The 20,329-nt window shown below is 39.9% G+C and overlaps 1 protein-coding gene across 3 annotated transcripts in view; it reads left to right on the top strand.

Moving 5' to 3' along the window:
* The window catches only part of HECW2 (HECT, C2 and WW domain containing E3 ubiquitin protein ligase 2), a 183,210-nt gene that overhangs the window by 88,402 nt on the left and 74,479 nt on the right, over positions 1-20,329 (top strand). For 2 of the 3 annotated variants that reach the window (XM_061376685.1, XM_061376677.1), the window contains exon 3: positions 17,840-17,947. In XM_061376685.1, coding sequence (XP_061232669.1) covers positions 17,840-17,947 — 108 coding nt within the window. Of the gene's footprint in view, positions 1-12,090; positions 12,429-17,839; positions 17,948-20,329 lie in introns of those variants that run through there. The other variant, XM_061376692.1, reaches the window with a different exon arrangement.

The following is a 20,329-nucleotide window of genomic DNA, read 5'->3' as shown; positions in this document are numbered from 1 at the left end:
GCATGAACCTCCCAAATGAAAGAATAGGCTTAACACCTGTGCCAGTCCAGCACATGGAAGTACATCGTCCAGCCAAAGGCATCTGTTCAGCATCACCATGCTGCTAAATTCATGTCTAATAGACAATGGCATGGGAAAGTTTTAATGAAAAATTGTTTGGGGTTTGTTTTTTTTTTTTTTACTCAATGACTAAGAGCATTCAAACTACTTGAGTCACACTCATTGTGCTTCAGTAGAATGTGAGCATCCAGAGAAGGGCAAAAGGAATTTGTAGTAACTGCTATTTCATGAAATCTATGTTGTTTGATGGATTTTTCATTTGTTCCTGTCATGGATTCAGATACTAATCCTGGGAATGACTAATTCTTGGAAAGGCTGTAAAAATCTTTCTTGCTCTTTGCTTTTGTTTTCAAAGAGTTGAGCTTTTCCAAGGCTGTGCACTTGATTACATTACCCTTAAAGGTAGGGACTTCTTGCTCCCTTGTCCCTGGGTGATAACCTCCGGGTTGCCACCATCCCCAGAGCCCTGTGATGGGGTGGTTCTATTGTTCATTGTGTATCTCACTGAAAAACCTTCACAGTTTGACCATAGACCGTATGTCCCTGGGGGGTAAGCACCAGGGATCTGAAATGAAGCTCTGTTGAGGCATAATGGGAGCAATATTTTTAATTTTAATACTGGGGAGATTCACTGAACTATTTCAGGAAGAGCTTTTTCATCTTCACAGGGAGAAAAAAAAAAAAAAACAAAAACCACTTTACTTTCCTGATTAGCCATAATATGTTGCTTTTAAAGTGGGCGTAAGGAGCGTCACGATGATGGGAAACAAACATTGTGTTTCACAGAAAATATTTCAGGTTCTTTTAGAACTTCCTCCTGCTCATTTCTTTAGAAATCCAAGACTGACTTCTCTTATTGTGTATGCATTGGATGAATTTCTTCCAGGATGTGTTGGCTCATTTCCTTGAGTACTTCTAAATTTTCTGGATTTTTTTTCAGTCACAACAGATAGCTGAAAAAGCTTTAAGGAAATGAGTCAACCTCCTGAAATAAATTGCTTACTGAATAGAGGATACTGTGTTTGAAATCACAGACACCCTTGATAGTTCTGTAGATAGTAATTTACAGATACCCCCTGAAAATCTATTACATATACTCCATGCTCTAACAGGATTTGGGACAAATATATATATATATATATATATATATATATACACACATGTATATAAAAAAAGCACTTCAGCTTTGCTGTTAGAAATGTAGGGCATGTTTCCAGACTTCCAGGTATGAATACGAGACACGTGTGGATTGGGAGGTGACAGGCAGAATCTCTAATGCAAAATGAAGGATGTCCCTGGACTTGAGTGTAAATTAAGAGGAGTAAGGTAAAGACACTGAGTAGAGGACTACCAAGCTTTCTTAAAATAGCATCCCGCATGCAAAGGTTGCACAGGCAATGTGCTTCACTCCTTATTTCATCACTCACAAACAATCAGCATTCTGATTTCAGGAGCCCTTTTCTGATGGTGTCCTGCTGTCACCTAAAGCAGGTGCATGTAGGTGAAGAAGGGCCCATGACCTAGATTCCCTCCTTTTGGTGCCACAAGAGTCCCAACGCAGAGTTTCTCTGCATGGGGCTTTGCTGAGTCACTGCACTGGCAACTGGCTGGAATCCCACATAGTTAGTCTAAAAATAAGTAAGACGACACCATTTTAGTAACATATATATCTTATACAGTAGGTAGGCAAGGTTTTGGGAGTTCCTTTGCTTCCCAAGAATTATGTAGCAACTCAGGGCAGAGATGAGGAAGCCAGCATCAAACGTCATGATTTTGGGTTTTCTCTCTGGTAAGCCAAACTAAAAGTAAAACCAGATGGTCCTGCATTTTTAACAGGTTCAACATCTGGATCTGAACTTTGAACTTGGATTCAGCAGTAATTAGCCAGCTTGCCCTGTGTTAATGTGTTACACAGATGTCCCTGATGCAAGACACAAATACCACATCTCCAAACAGGTGACATAAGCTGCCAGCTTTTTAGGCACTCCGGAAAAATACATGGAGATCAAAATAGAGAGAAGAAAGCAGAGTTGATCTGGTTGGCATGAGAAGTGTCTCAAAACAATGAGAGTCAGCTAAATGCAGGTATGAAAAAAACCTCTGAACTGTGATGTTCCATCTGAAAGTTTCACCACACTGCAAAGGGAAGGAGTTGGAAGATGGTCCAGCTCTCTGCCTTTGGTTTTGTAGTTGTTGTCAGTGTTTGTCTGTGACTTGCAGTCATGAACTTGCTACATTTCTCTTATGGAGCCACAGTAGTTTGATACTTTGATTTATGAGCTTTTTAATATGACTGGTAGGAGTGAAGGAGCAGTATATATTGAGTTGCAGCTGCAAGTTATCCCTGTTGGAGAATCTGGAGAAATTGTTGATTTATATAATTTGGCAGGAATGTGGGAAAGAAGACTAGTGCTTGACACAAGATGGACTGGCAGGTCAGCATACTTACCTGCTTCCAGCTCCAGGATAAGGCATAGGGTGATGGTATCCGGAGCATAGTAGGGAAAATTAGAAAATACAGCCACCAGGACACACTGTCATCAGCAAAGAATTGACAGAAACTTGGGAATTTCTGTCAAGTAAACAAGCCCCAGGCTGCAGTCTGAGGGAACCTGAAACAGGTCAGGGACAGTACAAGAATGCAGGCAGTGAGACAGAAGTGAACAAATCAGATTTCCTGTGCCTGTATACCGTGCAAAAATAGCATCTTCGAAAGTGCATGTGCAAATTTAGAATGTGCCGTGCTCCTGAATTATTCCTGGGTTATCCTGTGTCTGCTTGAATATTACAATGTAGAACCACACTACATTGTTTGGTGGAAAGGACTGAAAAAATGTTATGTGTTTATGAAAAGTGAACTGGGTCAGACTTCAGTCACAGGCTTACCCAAAAAACACTTCTCCTGGTCTACAGTGTTTCCTTAATTGTGCTGTTAAATTCTGCTGTGTCAGTGTGCTAGTGCCAGATCCCAAAATGGGATAGTCTGTGTTTGCAATGGCACACAATATACACTTACAGAAAAATGCAGAAACTACATCTTGACTGACAGTTATGCCCCAGGGACTCAGTTCACAAATGGTATTAACAAAGCTTTTGGGATCAAAGCTCACTGTATGAAATTGTGCAGTTAGGGGATATATAACCAATCTGAACAGGTTGCTTAAAAAAAAGCATTTTTATATACTTTTAAAGCCAGAGGTTTCTTTTTTGTTGTTTTTGTATATTGGATATCTACAAAATACTTCTTAGATGTGCCTCACCATATTGAGTAGTGCTGGCTACTGTAATCTACCAGTAAGGGAATAAAACACGTCTTTGGGAACATTTAAAATATTTAATTTCAGGTGCAACATTAGTAGTAAGGGCTCACAGATGATGTTTTACTTCATGTAGCTTTGCTGGGCTTCATCATGAACTCAGATTATCCTATATAATGTGTTCATTCTGTTAATTATTAATATCCATACTAAATCTAGAAAGAATCCTGAATCCTTACATCAAAAGCAGGAGGTAAGTAAATGGAAGAATCTAGGAGTATGAAATATTTCTCATAAGTCTAAAGCATCTCAGTACATTTGAAGTCACATAGTAGCAATGGATTCGTTAATATATTTTAAAATACTATAATGTTTAGGCCTACTTTTCTGCCTGTTCAGGACAAAAGTTTTTGGAATAGACTCATTTCAAATTAAGAGACTGTAAAGAGCCTGGAAGAGCTTTTCAGGAATGGAAAAATCTGTAAGATGGGAAATATGCCATTAGCATAACTAGCCTGGGAAATCATAGAATTGTAGAATCATAGAATAGTTAGGGTTGGAAAGGACCTTGAGATATAAAGTTCCACCTCCCCTGCCATGGGCAGGGACACCTTGTTCTAAACCATATCACCCAAGGCCTCGTCCAGCCTGGCCTTGAACACCGCCAGGGATGGAGCATTCACAACCTCCCTGGGCAACCCATTCCAGTGCCTCAGTACCCTAATAAGTAGTAATGGTAACAAAGGTAGTGTAGGATAGTGATTCAGTATATTCCTTTAAAAGGCCTTCCTTAGCACACTGCTCGCCATGGATGTGCTCTCTTTATACCCTATTATTCCTCTCTATCTGTAGGTTTTCCACAGCATTACTTATCAGCTGTTTGAATGCCTTAGCAAATATACGTATATAAATAAAATAGGATGTTACTGTTTGCTTAAGCTAGAGGTTATGTGGTTTGCAGAAAGGAAAAATTACTTATGCAGAGGGTACCCACAATGTCATAATGGGTTCAGTCTTTAACAGAAGGCACAAGAGGAAAGCATTGATGCCTGTTTCTACCTTGGGTTAGAACCTGTATTTTTCTGCTGTATCTTGTTTTTGTTAGTGGGTTTTACATTTGGTGTAGATTACTGAAAAGTTGAAGTATGAGAAATGTGTATTATTTAAATAGAAATATTTTTCTGTATTCCAAACCAGCAGGCTCTCTGACTTTCTAATAAATTCCCTAAGAAACCTATTACTGTCAGATGACAACAATAGCCTAGTTTGCATTCCTGCTTAAGCAGCTCATAATATTAGAGATAAACTTAAAAAACAACAGCTGCTATGGGAATATGAAATCCCACAGGATCCTTAAGAGATGTGTGCTGCAGAAACATGTTTTACTGACAACCTCTAGAAAGTAGCAGGATTTGTAAAAGGCAGTGAGCAGTCACTTGGAACTGGCAAGTAAGAATATCATTTTTAGAAAAGTGTCTGAATTAGACATGGGAATGGACTTCAAGCACTGAGAATGAGATGCTAGCTGATAGTGTGACTGTCAAAAGTCTGGAATAGATTTAGAATATTGATCAGACAATGTCACAAACTGCAAGCAATAATCAAGTGCAGTCAAAACTGAAGCTGAGGAATCCAGAGGTAGTCTTTCCTCTCCTTTCAGTGATGAATCAGTTGTCTCCAACCAATGCTGAGGGATGCCACAGTGCTGGAAATTCAGAGATGTTTCTGCCATTGTAATAGTTCCAGGGTTCAAACCATTAACCATTTGAGAAAGGAAACCCCAAGCTAACCTCCCGCATGTCAGCTGCTTTATACAGGAAAACTCCTTTTTCTGGGTATTTTGTCTGTTCTGTGAGTATATTGCATCTAGAGCTTTTTGGTTTAGCCCTTTGTCCCTAGTGATAAGTAACACTTTCAGACACCAAAAAACCCAACCAAACAAAAGCTAAATAAACACCAAGTAAAACAAGGGCTGAAGATGCGAGAGTGATTGAGTGATTACATGAAATTCCACAGGACCACAGGGGAGTGCACCTGGCACTGACTTTGCTCGTTGCTGGTTCATCTAGGAAAGGTAATACTGCTTTGGGAAAGCCAAAGGTGGGCCTACTATCAAAAGCCAACTAAAACTACCCAAGTAGTTGGCTGTAAAATCAGCTGATGAATCATTGTGTGTATAGGTTGGGTCAGCTCTTTGGACAATGCTGGCTCTTGTGGCTCAGAATGTTTCAGGCTGAGTTTTATACCCTTGCTAATGATGAATTAGTCATCATAATGATTAATTGTCATAACTGGAGGGGGGTATGCAAGTATGGACAGTTAAGACACTGAAATTGTTTTCATGGTTACACTCATTCTTCTCCATGGCCATAAGCAGAACAAGACATCTGGCAAGGGAGCCACCTCCTTCCTATTACATGCCTGAGAGTTCCCCACAAATGAGATTTCAGCTCATTAAGATGCTTTATGCCCTTACGAGGATTTAAGAAGAAATACGTATCTCTTATGTCTTGTGCTTTCTTCTGAATTGCATATTATTTTTTCAGTTCTAGAAAGGAAATACATTTAGTGAACTTTGCCTTTTTGTTAGCTTGCAATTTGTATATATTCAATTAAAGATTTTTTGCAGAATTTATACAGAGTTATTACACATATGTAATGAATCTGGTTGGGCCTGTGGCTCTTTCATTGAAAGGTGAGAGGATTAGAAGTGAAAGCTCTTGCTGAATGACACCGCTGTGTCCTGATGGGTTTCTTTATTTTGATGAGTGAAGACTGTGAAGTTACTTTTCAGGTGTAGCTGCTTGTGGTTAGTTGGTCTTTGTCTGTTTCTCCACAGTGCATGGGAAGTCTTGTCTGTCAAGACGTTGCACATCCAGTAGGTGACTGATCTGAATTGACTGAGCTCATCCTTTGTGCTGTGTGGATATTTTCTAGCACTTGCTAAAATGTAAATATTTCTGCAGTAATATGACTGTTAGAATATGAGTGGGAAAAAGGCACGTCAAGTGGGTAATGCAACCAGTGAATTCAGGTCAGCTTTTGTACAAGATAATTGCAGTAATTGAGGAATTTGTGTCGCTTGAGTAAGTTAGAATAGGGCTTTTAATATGATTGCTGGTTACTGTGATCAATAACTAGTGCTGGCTTTCCAGCAGTTTTAATGGTCGTCTGTCTTGATAAAGACTTTTGACTTGATAAATTTATTAGCATGAAAGCTTTGTTAATAAATTATAGTTTCTTACACTATATCATCATTTCAGTTTCAGAACCAGGGGATGAAAAAGGAAATAAGCACAATACTTGTAAAAAAGCATTTGCAAAGTTTATGTGTCTTTTTATAGTACTCTCATATCATTAATTTGTAGGGCATAGGAAATAGGGTGGCTGCTGATAATTAGGGCTGGGATGGCTCCTGATAATTAGGACAGGAAGGTTTTTTTGCTTATTATACAGGTAGTAACAGGCTTGATACTTGCCTCAGATGCTTCTTAGAGTACCCATCTCGCCACTGACAGGGTTTCTGATAATAATGCACCAAAGCTACTATAAATCATGTGTAAATTGAGGTAGTTTCTTCTACTGTGTGAGTGGCAGAAGGAAAAATAAAAAGGGAGCAGGAGGATGGACAAAAGGGAAAGAGGGAAACTGGAAAATGTTCTTTGCAAACCTGCAGATCAGTAATAGCAAATGTGCTGGCAGTAAATCTTACTCTGCTTCATGGAGAGCCAACATGAGGTATATTGCAAAATGTAACCTGGAGAAAAAGGTGTGTACTCGAGCCTAATGTTTCAGTCAGTTTTGGTGGGCAGTTGCCAAGTACTTGTTTGGTAGATGATTTTAAAATTTCATAAATATAAATAGAACAAAAGACTCTTGCAACAGGTTCAAAATACAGACTTAAAATAACATGTATGTTTCAAAAAATCTCTTCTAGCCCGGTGTGCTTTTTATACATGTGCATTTCGGTGATGCGTAAGATGTTTAAAGGGCAGATGTACATTTCATAGTGAGTCAAAATGGTGGTTTATTTTTAGATGTGCAAACCAAAAAAGCGCTAAAAATAGCACACAGTCTTTTAGACTCTATTTTAAGGTCTCTTAGTTATGGCAGTTAATGTTCACTGCCTGTTCCACAAGAAAAACCTCTTTTTGAAGAGTCTGTTACATGTGGAATAAAGTGTACCTGAGGCTAGCTTATGAACTAGTAATGGTTCTCAAATGAGCCTAAATTTTACCAAAATTAAGCCCAGAAGAGATTATTACATGTGATTTCCTGTATATTACAGGCCACTCACTGGTGTCCAAACTTTCAACTAGCCTGAATATTCTTATTCTTAGAAAGTTAAACTACATACTGTTGTCATACAGTAGCAGCAGGCTGAAGTATAATAGTGATGCTATTGCAGAGGAGGAATTGTTCTATGTACTTTATGAGGCTATGAAGGAGGGAAGATGGGGTTTACCACCCCAGTGGTAGACTTGGCAGGGCTGCCATAACCATCTGGCTCTTCCTGAAGTGATTTCTACTGTTTCCACATCAGAAATGTTTGACCAGGAAAAACCCCAAACAGCAAACACAAAACAAGCCCCCCAGTTTCTCTGGTACCTTTCTGCACTGGGTATCTGTTAAAAACAGCATGAAGGCCATGAAATAAATGATCCTTCACTTTTACCCTGGCTATGAGATTACATATGATCTGTACCAAGACAGTCACACCAGAGAAAGCCTTCTCTGTAAGTGCAGCTGCACTAGCAAAATTGTGCTTTTGTTGGTAATGTTTATTTACCAACAGAATCTATCCGGGGGCAGGATAGGCTGTGTTGACAAAAGCACAGCTTTGCTGGTATCATGTCTTCCACAGCAGGGATGCTTTGTTATATTTGCTAGTATTTCTGGCAAAGACTTGCAATGGGAATGTGGTCACAGGTAAAAGGGCATGCCCTTGATTCTTGGGAAGCTGCAATCTTCTTTTGTGTGAGGCTCAAGCAAGCTCAGCAGCTCATGCCCTGCCAGCAAACAAGTGCTTATCTGACACCATATAAGGTTGTGGTTGAGAAGGAAAATGATGAAAACTTTTCACAATAAACTTAGACTGGCACATTTAATATGGCACAGAAAAGCCTTTTTTGTCAATTTAGCTCTGACGGTATTTACACTGTCAAATGACCTTTTACAGTTTATTAGGAGAAATGGCTTGTGTTTCTAGATTTGTCCTCTCCCAGAATAACTGGCCTTTAGGATACTTGTACACACAGAGGGTTTTTTTGGTTTCCTTGGGTTTGATACCATTAAAAGCAGGAGATAATCACCTCTAGGCTACAAGGTTGTGGGAGTGTTGGGATGTGTTTGGGGATATGGTGAAGAAGAGGGTATGTCAGAGAGAATGCATTGAAAGGAATTATGATTGTGAAGGTGGGTTTGTGTCATATTTTTATCAAGATGTGAGTCACAAGGAAGTTCTGAAAGCAAGGAAAATCAAAAGATTTGTGCAAGTGTCAAGGATAATGCTGCAGGAGAGAGACAGGCTCTCATTTTCCTCAGTATATCACTTTCAGCTTTCCTGTCCTCTCATTCTCTAATCTTTATAGTACAGTGGCCCACTGAGTTGGTCTAGTCTGTTAGGTTTTAAGTGCAGACCAACTTCAGTAGCCATTGGTGGCCTTAAATCTGATTTCCAAACTGTTCCCTGGCTGGTGGCCACTGCCTTTTGCTTTTCCCCTGAGGAACAGGCTGTCTCTATCTTCTGCAGATGTCACTTTCCCCGAATCATCAGCAGCTGAGATGGTTGTGAGTTGACAAGAGAGGTGGTGCAGCTCTTGCCTCAGCTCCTTCCTTCAGGAGGAGGTTTGTCATGTACATGTATGTGGGGTAAATACAGCATCCCCCATGCTGTATTTACCCCCACATACAGCCAGCTGGACCTCAGTGAACTAAAGGGTAGGTGATTTAATAACATTTTGCAAAGATGTAGGGACTTTTATAGAATCATAGAATAGTTAGGGTTGGAAAGGACCTTAAGATCATCTAGTTCCAACCCCCTTGCCATGGGCAGGGACACCTCGCTCTAAACCATTGTTCTGCAATACAGTCGATTATCTAATGGTCTTTATGTCTTAGGGCATTCTGCACCATCTGTCAGAGTTTATTCAGTGTTGCTCTCTAGCTTAATTTTTTGTCTAACACTATCTGTTTCTCGTAGTATCCAGTCTTCTGTGGTGCGTTGCAGAAACACCCAGATGCTGTGTACGCTTGTTGGGTAGCATCTGCCTTCCACATGAGCTTTATCATCTGGCCGATGATCCATGCTGCACAAAGCACTTGTGCCATCAGGCTGGCACATCTGTGAAACCTGAAGTGTAGATGGGAATGAAATGTACATCACTTTATGGAGGAGGATTAGTAAGATTTTCAGGAAAGAGGTTAAGCTTGAGGTCATTTCCTTCCTATTGTTACACTTCTGAATTTTTGCCAGTGAGATGGGTGAAAGGATTTATTTTTGTCTTTGAATGCTTTGAATTTCAATGACGTCTTTTCTTTGAATATAGAGAAGTGGAATTCCACTTTATTCCTGCCATTGTACTGTGACATATGTCTGACAAAAATGGTATTTCTTTTTTTTTTTTTGCAGTATCTTTGTCCTGCATTCTAGTTAACTAATCCTTTGAGCTGCTGCTGTGCCTTGAAGTATCCCATTATGTGAGGGCACATGAAGATGCTCTGATCCCCACATTGAAGTGTTACATACAGAAGGAAACAAAATGCAGTGGCATAATTCTTGAAAAAGGGGGAAGTAGACCATCTAATGGGCAGTGTCAGGATGAAGGCTGTGTATGAAAATGAAAGCAAGGATCTTGCACTCTGTTAATTTAAGCTTCAATAGCAAAATGTTCATTATTTAGTGTTTGGATAGGGTGTATGTTTTGGCTTCTGCCTTTGCTCTACTTCTGCGGCTGAAGTAGGAGTGAAGTGTTAGAGAAATACAGCTTATTCTTGACCATCCTCTCAGTCACAGGTGTAAAAATGAATAACTGCTCTTGCTGTATAAAGTAACAGAGTGCAGTAAACATCAGCAACATAATGTATGTGGTATGTAGGTGTCATGGAATGCACCTGAGGGAGTGTAATTGGAGTGTTTCCTCCTTTTGCCCACAGTGCAGGGGCAGCAAGTGGAGGTATGTGAACCTTAATTTTGGTTGAGCAAGGGAACAAACTGCTGCTGTGCAGTGAGGGACAAACACCTCCCTGCTCTTTTGACCCTGGGTTGTGATGTTAGATATTTGAATTTAGGTGATGATGATCCTTCACTGCTAATGTAGCAGGAATGTGTCATCTGAATGCAAATACTTCTGTCCAGGTTGGAGTTCAGGGTGTCACCCAGGAGCCTCTGGCATTCATCACCTTCGACAGTCCCAACAACCAATACTCTCCTGTGTGATGCTGGAGGAGCATCTGTTGTACGTTCCACAACCTCCTTCTTTTCTGCCCTTGCTTTTCCCAGCTGACGGTTTGTGTCTTATATTTTCATTACCATCCAAGTTTTCCAGAGTGTTATGAAGAGCAAAGAGATCGATGATATCATGTAGTAGGATCTAGTAGCTGCTTAGGCAGCTTTTGAAACTGTCCAAGAATTTTGCTGTTTTCAACTTTTTGCTTTGCTAACATTCAAGGGAGAATATTTCCAAACATTTAGTACACAATGATGTTTAAATTTCTCTTAAAGTAGTCCAGTTCTGGTGTTCTTTCTCCTCCTGTCCCTTGAAAATAGAGTTCCTAGAGGTGCTCATGCAAACATAAAGTAATACTGTATCTTTCAGCTTTGCTAACAAAGAGTCCTTCTTGGTTTCTTCAACTGGGAGCATTTGTGTTTGTCTCTTTAAGCTGAGTATGAATAAGCATACAACACATGAATACGAATAAACATTCATACTCAAAGTGGTGGAGGTGTCATCCCCCCTTTTTTGTTATCTGATTATTATTAGAGAAACCAGGATTTGCCTTGAGAGCTTGAACCTAGTACTTCACAAGTGTGCAATTTCATGAAGCGTGTGCTGTGAAGGACTCAATCTGCAGCCCATGGATCAGTTTGCAAAGATACCTTTTAAGTACCATTTTTAGTACACTTTTTGTTCTTGCAGTACTGGGGTAGCTTTGGAATGGTTTGGGTCCTTGCTGTAAGTTGAGGGAGCTGTAGGTCAGTGTTCAGCATCCATCAGGAGGCTTGTGAGCAGTCAGAGGATCTGGCATCGGGAGCCTTGGCACAGCTCCTGCACTAAGGTGGCATTCACCAACCTGAAAGAGGTAGAGGTACCAAAAGCAGCTCTCTGTCACCTCCTTATGCCCCCACCCAGGAGTACCCAGTGCACAGTTATCCTGGTTTAAAGGCAGCTTCATCCCTTCCAGATGTCACAGAGCAGTCTGGTCTTCTCTGAAATAACTGCGTTTGTGGGGAAGTCATGTGGGAGAGCGAAACACTGAGTAAACAAAAGCCAGCAGTCCCAGTGAGCTCCCGCTGTGCTCGCTGCTGTGGCTGCCTTGCCATCATTTCTAGGATTTAACCATCCTCTTGTTTACATCAGCCCGCCCCATGCTGGGGGCCGTGGCCATGCTTAGGAATCCTCCCATGGAAAAGGCGAGGAAGGAAGTGGAGGGAGGATGGGGCTTCGGCATCCTGTACCCTTCAGAGGGGAGTGGCTGCAAATAGCTGAGCTTGAAGGACGTAATACTTCATATGTTTTAACACTGGCTGCTTGAACCTAGATAAACCCTTCCTTAAAGGAGAGGAGCCAGACGATTGTGTGTCACTTAGAAACTGCCAGGGAGTTTGAGAACATCCTTCTAAAACCCTTTCCTTCAAATGACAAGAGGAAGTGAGAGGACAGACGCGCCTTGTGGAACTGAGATTATACAACAGTGCTAATGCAGAGCTCCAAACTTGAGCTGCAGGGTCCAGAAGGCAACTTTTGTGGAAAATACTGCTTGTGATTTGGGACAGGGATGCTGTTTCCAGGATCCAGCCTATAAAACATTTATTTTATTCTTCAGTTTGTTAATCTGTCTCAGATGGAGGAATGCAGTTTAGGATCCACAGACATCCTTTGGAATGGACAGGTAAGGCTAGAAGGTGCAACTAAGTGTCGATCTTTAACTTAAGCGATGTACTGCATACACTAGTGCTGTCTTCCGGGAGATGTATTTTGGCTCCACCAGAAAGCCTGTGAACTGTTCACAGAGAGAGATGGGGAGTTCACAGAACATAAGCTGTATATAGTAGTGGGTAAGTATTTGTTCGTACAGTAGTCACTGAAATGTCTTGTGTTTTATATAGGTTCACATAATGTGATTTATTATAATTCTTTGCAATGGAAGCTATGCCTTGAAATTTTTAATTTATTTACTGGCTTTCCAGAAAAAGAGTGAGACCTCAGGTGACAAAATTTATCTTCTCCTGTAAACGTGTCCTGATGCAGTTTTCAATTGCTTGTAAGTGTATTTGAGTGAAATTGATCTAGTTCAGTAAACTTTGTTCTGCTGTTTTAATCATTACCCATGGTTGGGTTTGGATTCTTTTAGTATTTATAGAATTAAAATTATTAGAGGTTACCAAAGTGAAAATACTGCACAAAAGTTAGTGTTGCAAACTTCCCCAGTCAGTGGCTCAGAATCCACAGTAAGTACTCTTCCTTAGTGTCACATTTTGGTGGAAGTCTGTTTTACCGTTTGGACATCTGTGCTCACACCAAAAAGCAGAGTGCACTTATTGGCACCAGGACTGAGGTTTTGGAAGTCATGCAGTAAAATGTATGTGCATCAGATTCATCAGATTTCTGTTTTGCATCCTAGAGATCTCATGATGGTTGGCTCAAAATTCAGTTACGAAATACCCTCTGATGCTGATTAACTACAAACCTGTTACTTTTAAAGGCTGAGTGAAATGACAGAGTAAAATAGGCAAAAGATGACTATTATCAATAGTATGCTTACGAGAGAAACTGGAGGCAGATCCATGAATCTCAGCTTGAGACAAAGCTATTCATAGCTTGCGATCTACGAGCCTTCCAGCTCCTCCGATACATACTGTAAGAGAGCACCTGACATTTAGACTGCTACTTTATAAGCTTCCCCAGGCTGAGTACAAACACCTCTCTTGATAATTGTATGCATCACATGCATCTTCTTCAGTGCCCAAGAATTCATTAAAATTAACCTAAAAAGTATTTTCAAATTAAGAATAAACAATACAAGCACTTCAAAAGATCTTGAATAAAACATCTTCCAGAAAGGGATAAAAAAACCCTGAGATTGGGATGTAAACCCCAGAATTATGCAGTGATGTGGTGTTACAAATATGATTGATCTCTTCTGAGCCAAACTGCAAGGATTTTTCAAGAGCTGTGAATTAGAATGGCCATATATGGTAGTGAAAGATGAAAATACTAAAACTGTGTATGATTAAAACTGTTCAGTGACATTCAGAATCTGTTAAGCATCACCTTCACCTTCTCCCTGAGCTCTGCATCTTTATAAATGTGTTACAGAAAAGAGTTCAGCATGTAAAAGTTTGAAGGTCTTGGGTTGCCGTAGGGAACTGTTAAATTTTTCCCTATGCACTAAGCAATCCGTGATGTTTCCACACTAGGAGTTCATGATTTCTGTAATGTTTCGGTATTTGAAGAATAAAAGTCCTTTGTATTCATGGAGAGAAGCCTTTTATCGCATAACTTAACACTACTGACAGCAGGAATGGGGACGAGAAGATAAGCATTGGTTTGCATATGATCAGTCTTTGCTCTGGGACTATAAGGCTTGCTTCAGATATTAATTGGTACCAGTTCTAGCTTTTTTAAGTGTCTTATAAAAGACTGTATCATACTTGTTTATTTACTTGTTGATTTCAGCTATGCAAGATGACTCCTAAGGTGATGAATTTCAGGTAGTTCATTCTTTTTCCTAAGACAGAAATTCTGAAAGCAGTCAGGCACAAAGAACAAAATGTGAGCTCTACAGAAGCCTCCTGACCGCAGATGTCAGACACTGATTTAGCAGGGCTTTCAAACTCCCATAATATCCTCATGCAAAATTGGGAGTAGCAGTTTATAAACCAGGTGATTGTGCTGCCATTCAGAAGGGCTGGAGAAACAGGGAGCTTTGGAAATCAGCTTTGCAGAAAAAGAGTTGGAATCCTGGGGGTCAAGTAGTTGAACAGGAACAGTGTGCTCAGGTCATCCACTGGCTCCTGGGCTGCATTAGGAAGAGCCTTAGCCAGCAGGTTAAGGGAGGTGGTAGTTTCTCTCTGTTCAGTGCCGGTGGAACATCTGAGTGCTGCATCCAGCTCTGGGCCTCCAGTACAGAAAAGGCATGGGCGTACGGGAGCTTTGTACAGCTCTTACTCTTTCATGGACGTAATTTTACTGTGAAAACCTATTATGTAAGAATGATACCTTCTTTTATGGCACTGTTCATCCCTTTATCCAGTACTTCTTTATTGCTTTTCACATAAGATAGCCATACTGAATTGACATATGCCAGAGAAAACTGCAGCCTATTTGCTCTCATGTCAGGGTACAGCTGTGGATGGGGGTAGGGAGCTACAGTGCTGACATGGAGGGCACAGGCTGTTGGCATTACAGATGCCATTGGCAATGATGGTGAAGTCTGAAAGTGGAAAAAATTAGCTCGGTTCCTGACTTCAGGTTTAACTGATTGCACAGCAGTTTAATAAAGAAAACATCATTACTCAGAAAGCATTTGCTTCACAGCGATTTCAGAACTGGTCAGTGTGAAGTTCCATTATTACTAGTCACTTTTCATTGTAGAACGTGTCTCACATACACTAATTTGTGCAGGATTGCAGCTCTGAGAAATGTATGTATTATTTTGTCCCTAAGAATTATTGAGGACAGAAAGATACTGTGCAACTTGCATGGTTTTATTTCTTTCAGAAGTGTAGACTCAGTGGACAAGATACCAATGCAGTAAGACAGTATTTTGTTGCATATTTTATGTTCTGGGAAGAGATATTTATATCTACTCTTTGGCCCAGATTCTGGAACAGCTGCCAGTTTCACAAACAGTAACAATTATGTGCTAAAAGGGGATCTGAACTTCTCAGAATTGAGGTTCCCTATTCCCTATGGAATATATACATATATATAGAGAGAGAGAGAGAGCATGTGTGTGTATATACACACGTACATACATATATATGTTTTGGAGGAGAGGAGGGATGAGGTGGTGGTAGTGGTGACACTGCTTTTTGTGCTATCAAACACTTTTATTTTGATTTGGTTTTTGGTTTTGATTTTGCATAGCTTAACCTTACTGAGACTATCACTATTAACATTTTACTGCTGTGTTGATAAGTAAATTCCAGCAACATGGTGTACTTCAATGTTTTCGTGCTTGTTGGGTTTTTTTTCTGTTCAGTTTCTCTTCTTAAAGTCCGTGAACTGTGTTTCAAAGTTATTTTTCCATATGCATTAGTAATGTTATTTTTTTCCCCCTTTGTGAATGGGTAACAAAATCTGTTTCAGAAGAAAACCAAAGCCATCCAGAATAAATTCTGTAATATGAGTCCATTGCTGACAGGCAGTGGTCTGTCAGGATTTCTCATGCCTCTGTCTGTACCACCTTCTGTTGCAATGGCAGCGTGCCTGTGGACAGAGTATCAATGATTTAGGCTTCATTGCTGCAAAGGAGACTGTTCCTTCATGAAAGGGCTTAAAACCCAGGCACTTCGTGAAGTGCTGGATTTTGTTAGGTAAGGTGTAAGAAAACATTCTCCTTTCTTGTAAATTTTAGCTCAGAATTCAAGACTCTGTTCATGTGGGACTTTTTCTGAAGCTCACTGATAGCCCTGTGAAAACTACCATTGACTTTACGTAGTTCCTGGCTTTTAAAAACACAAAGAACAATTTATTGTAGCTTAATGTTGGACATCTCACTGTTAAAGGAATATTTCATTGCTTCAGATTCCTTCATTTGTTTAATAAGCTAAGAATAAAAAATATAATGTTTATAGTTATAACACACCAAGTATCTGTCCTGCTTAGAATTATGAACAGACTCTTCTCCAGTTGATTAAATACAGAAATTCAGAAATTGGGAAGAACTATAACATGTTAGGGGAGGTGGGGCTTTTTTGTCATACAGTACACCTTTATTTACCTAGATGTAATGAGAACACTGAATAATTTAAAACTATCTGTTTCAGGTGACTGTGAAACTCTTAAATCTGCTTGCTTTTGGTAGCAGTGGTTTGGGGTTTGGATAACCACATTTGTATGGTGGACCAAAATAGGCACTAATGTAGATTTGCTGCAAGTTAAGCTATATCTCTTGGCTTCCCAGAGTTCTGTGTATGGAAGATAATAGTGGGGCCTTGGGTTAGGAGAATAAAGAAGTAAATAAATAACCCAGCAGTGTACTGTTTTGGTTAAAGCGCCATTGTAAACCATGTACAGTTGGGGTATTTTTAACTTCAAGGGATATCAGGCACCACTGGAAAGAATTTGAATGCTGTATTGGAGGCCGCAGGTATAATTATCTAGTTAAGAAACAGCTGCCTAAATGCACTTGTAAAACATTTTGATTTAGGCTTGATTTAGCATAAAGGACTTCTCTGTGTAAACGAGTTAAGTTGGATTTATCTTGGCTTCCTCTGTGAGATCGTAACTAGCCTTTTGTGCCCTTTCAGACAGCTGTTCACTCTGATTTTCTGTCATTCATACAGTGTTCTGGGTGCCTGAATACAAGCTGGTGAATGAAAAATAAACCCCGGGACCTGTGTTTGTTACCGTTAGGACTAAAAGTTTAGTTCAAGAGAGGAAAATACTGATACTGCTAAGCTGATCTGCAGATACTTACTGTTTGTTTCTCCATTCTCTTTTGAATGTATTCTGGTGAATCTCTTTTGTATGCCTGGCTTAGTAAGTGACTGGTCTGCACTTTGATCCTGTAACTCCACTGAGAAGGAATAATACTGTACCTATCAGAAGACTGAAAGTGTCAGATATTTTGGTGTATGTACAGGAATAGTCTTACTAGTTCCTGAAGCATAGGATATTAAAAACTGAAGCAAGTCTTGATACCTCTAGTTGCAATTCTGTACTCCTAGCTAGGGAATGAATGTTAGATTTTCACATTGCAGAGCAGCACCACTGTATAAAATGGTAGGTAAACTCTGTGATGAAGTTTCAGTGAGCTCTCTGCTCCCAACAGTCTCTCTGTTGAGTAAGGGAAGTTTTGGAATTTAATACCTTACCTTGGCAGGTCATCTCTTACAGGAAACCATATGTTTACCTTGGCTGTGTGTATGTCTGCTCACTCTGCATAAATTGATCCAACTAAAAACCATGAAAGAAAATCCATTTCTCTTTTGCCAGTTATTCTGATTCTTTTTTAATTTAATTTCTTTTTAATGCAAGTAATTTTTTGTATCTGAGTCTCTTGCAACAGAAAACTGAGAAAACTGCTCTCATAAATACTACTGATACTACAGATATTTTAATTTCCTCTTTCAGATGAGAACTCTCCAGCCAATTTCTGGGATTCCAAGAATCGGGGAGTGACCGGCACACAAAAAGGACAAATTGTATGGCGAATTGAACCTGGCCCCTATTTTATGGAATGTGAGTACCTATTTTTCCAATGCATATCAAAAGGCAAGCATGCTTTTGTGTCAAGGCAAGTCAACAGGATGGCATTTGATACCCGTTTCTTCAATCTCTCTGATAAACAGAGGGGTTTGGTCATATTGCTCTAAGGGCAGCATTTTCCAGTGCATTTGCTGGTTGTTATAAAAATGGAGTTGAGCTTAGATGTACATTTGTATTCTAGGCTGTCATGGTTTAACCCCAGCTTTTAACAAAGTGCCACATAGCTGCTTGCTCGCTTCTTCTCTGCCTTCCTGATAGGATAGGCAAGAGAATTAGAAAAAGGTAAAACCTGTGGGTTGAGATGAGAACAGTTTAATAATTGAAATAAAGTAAAATATAATAAAAATAACAGTAGTAATGAAAAGAGAGATAAGAGAGAGAAGTAAAGCCCCAGAAAGACAAGTGATGTACAGTATAATTGCTCACCACCCCCTGACCCATACCCAGCCTGACCCAAGCAAAAACTGGTGGGTCCCAACCCACTCCCCCCAGTTTATATACCAAGCATGATGTTTTATAGTATTAACTGTATCCCAGGTGAAACTAGAACACAGGAATATTCTTAGTGCTCTTCAGTTTAAGGGAGGAAGAAATTGCCTTTTTCAGTGCCGTATAGTATATCTACATTGGAAGATGAAGTCCCTTCCCAAGAAGTTTAACATTTCAGCTGGACAAACATTGATAGTAAATGCACTTGAAGGAAGTTGTAATAAGCTAGTAGTGCTTGCTGATGTTTGTTAGTGCGAAGGTTAGACTTGTCTCTAGGAAATGCCAGTCTCTTGTCCAGTTACACCAGAATTTCTCAGCTAAAGTTTTGTTGTGCTGGGAAATCCACTAGGCAGTTTGGAAATATCAGACTTTTATGTGAGTGGAAGAAAAGGCTTCAGCTGAACTCCATAAGGAGTATTAGTAGCCAAGCTTTAAACCAGATGCTCTGCCACTTCCTTAGTAACCAGGATTTATAGGAAGCTAAGCCGCTCTGCTGTGTGCCTTTTGTTTGCTTGGTTTGTTTTTTTGCTCTTTGTTGAAAAGGAGTTATCTTACCTCTGAAGTATATGACCCCCTAAAGAAATTGACTTTTTTAATCCCGAGATGTTATGTCTGAGCTTGCTGGAAACTCTTGATATACCAAGCATCAAAGTGGCAATCAGTCCCAAAAGAGCTGTGAGCTGCTCTACCACCTGTTTAGCCTCACAGCAGTGAATCCTCCCTCACAAATAAATAAGTAAGTAGAAATACTCCCACTCTGTTACTTCACTGTACACTGCAGGGCTGCTAACTGTAGGTCTTGGCAGGAATTTTTATTCTAATTAAATGACATAACAGCAGTACATGTATTTCAAGAGGTGTTGGATACCCTGTACTATAAATACTTATGAAAACTTCTTATTTCTAGAACTCATCATTGAATCCTGCCAAGTCTTTAATAGGATAAAATTAAATCCAATTTCAGGATTTCATTACAGGAAAAATGATTGAACTGACGATAAAGATCAAGAATAATAATAAACATCAAGATAATTAACTTTCCTGGAGCCAAAGGCAGTTGTATATTAAAGCAGATTAAAATGAATGTTAGTAGAGTTCATTGCCTCGTCTTTCTTCTACATATACTCTGTTAGTATTGTTACCAATATGGGCAGTTTGGCTTCAAGGATGTTTAGATGTTTTATCCAGTTACGTGTTGCTCCATGATGGATGGAGATGAAGCTCTTGATTTCATGTGGTAGCCTAGGCTAATGCTTCAAGAACCTGTAGTTTTGACTTAAGATCAGTTGCAACTGACTTTGCATTTCACAGCCAACTGATAAAACGCAGGGAATATGTTCTTTGGTTGTGGTTAGCTTTACTGATGAACAGCTCTGCTGCCATACAATGAACTAGAGACAAGCAATTAACAGCAGCTGAGAACTGCAAAAGGAATGTTTATGAGCATCTGTTGCTATAGCACATAGTATGGCAGATAAATATGTCACCAGTGACACCTGTGTTTCTAGTGAGACATCAAAAATTACACTGAAATACTTAACTGAATTTCTGATTCCACTTTTTAAACTAGAAGCTCTACAGATACATGACCATGTTTGCTCAGCAAGGCTTTTTCTTGTAGCTTATAGGTGTTGAAGTACCTCTGATACAAATACAGGCAGCTGCTCTTTTTCTTTCTTTCTTTCTTTCTTTTTTATCCCTCAGATCACTAAGTCACCACCCAGGCACGGGCAGCAAGTGGCTGTGCAGTTCAGGTGCAACCGCAGTGTTGCTGCCTCTGTGGTGCAGCACCAGGCTGGGTGTAGAAAGAGCTGTGCTGGCAGGGTTCTTCTCACCATGCTCTGCAGACGCCGTCACTGCTCAGCC

The sequence above is a fragment of the Neopsephotus bourkii genome, unplaced genomic scaffold (assembly GCF_033783945.1).
Source record: "Neopsephotus bourkii isolate Nb327-2 ecotype Australia unplaced genomic scaffold, CSIRO-AGI_Nbou_v1 NB_196, whole genome shotgun sequence".
Taxonomy (NCBI): domain Eukaryota; kingdom Metazoa; phylum Chordata; class Aves; order Psittaciformes; family Psittacidae; genus Neopsephotus; species Neopsephotus bourkii.
Note: the sequence above shows the minus strand (reverse complement) of the source record. Positions and strands in the feature narration are given on the sequence as shown.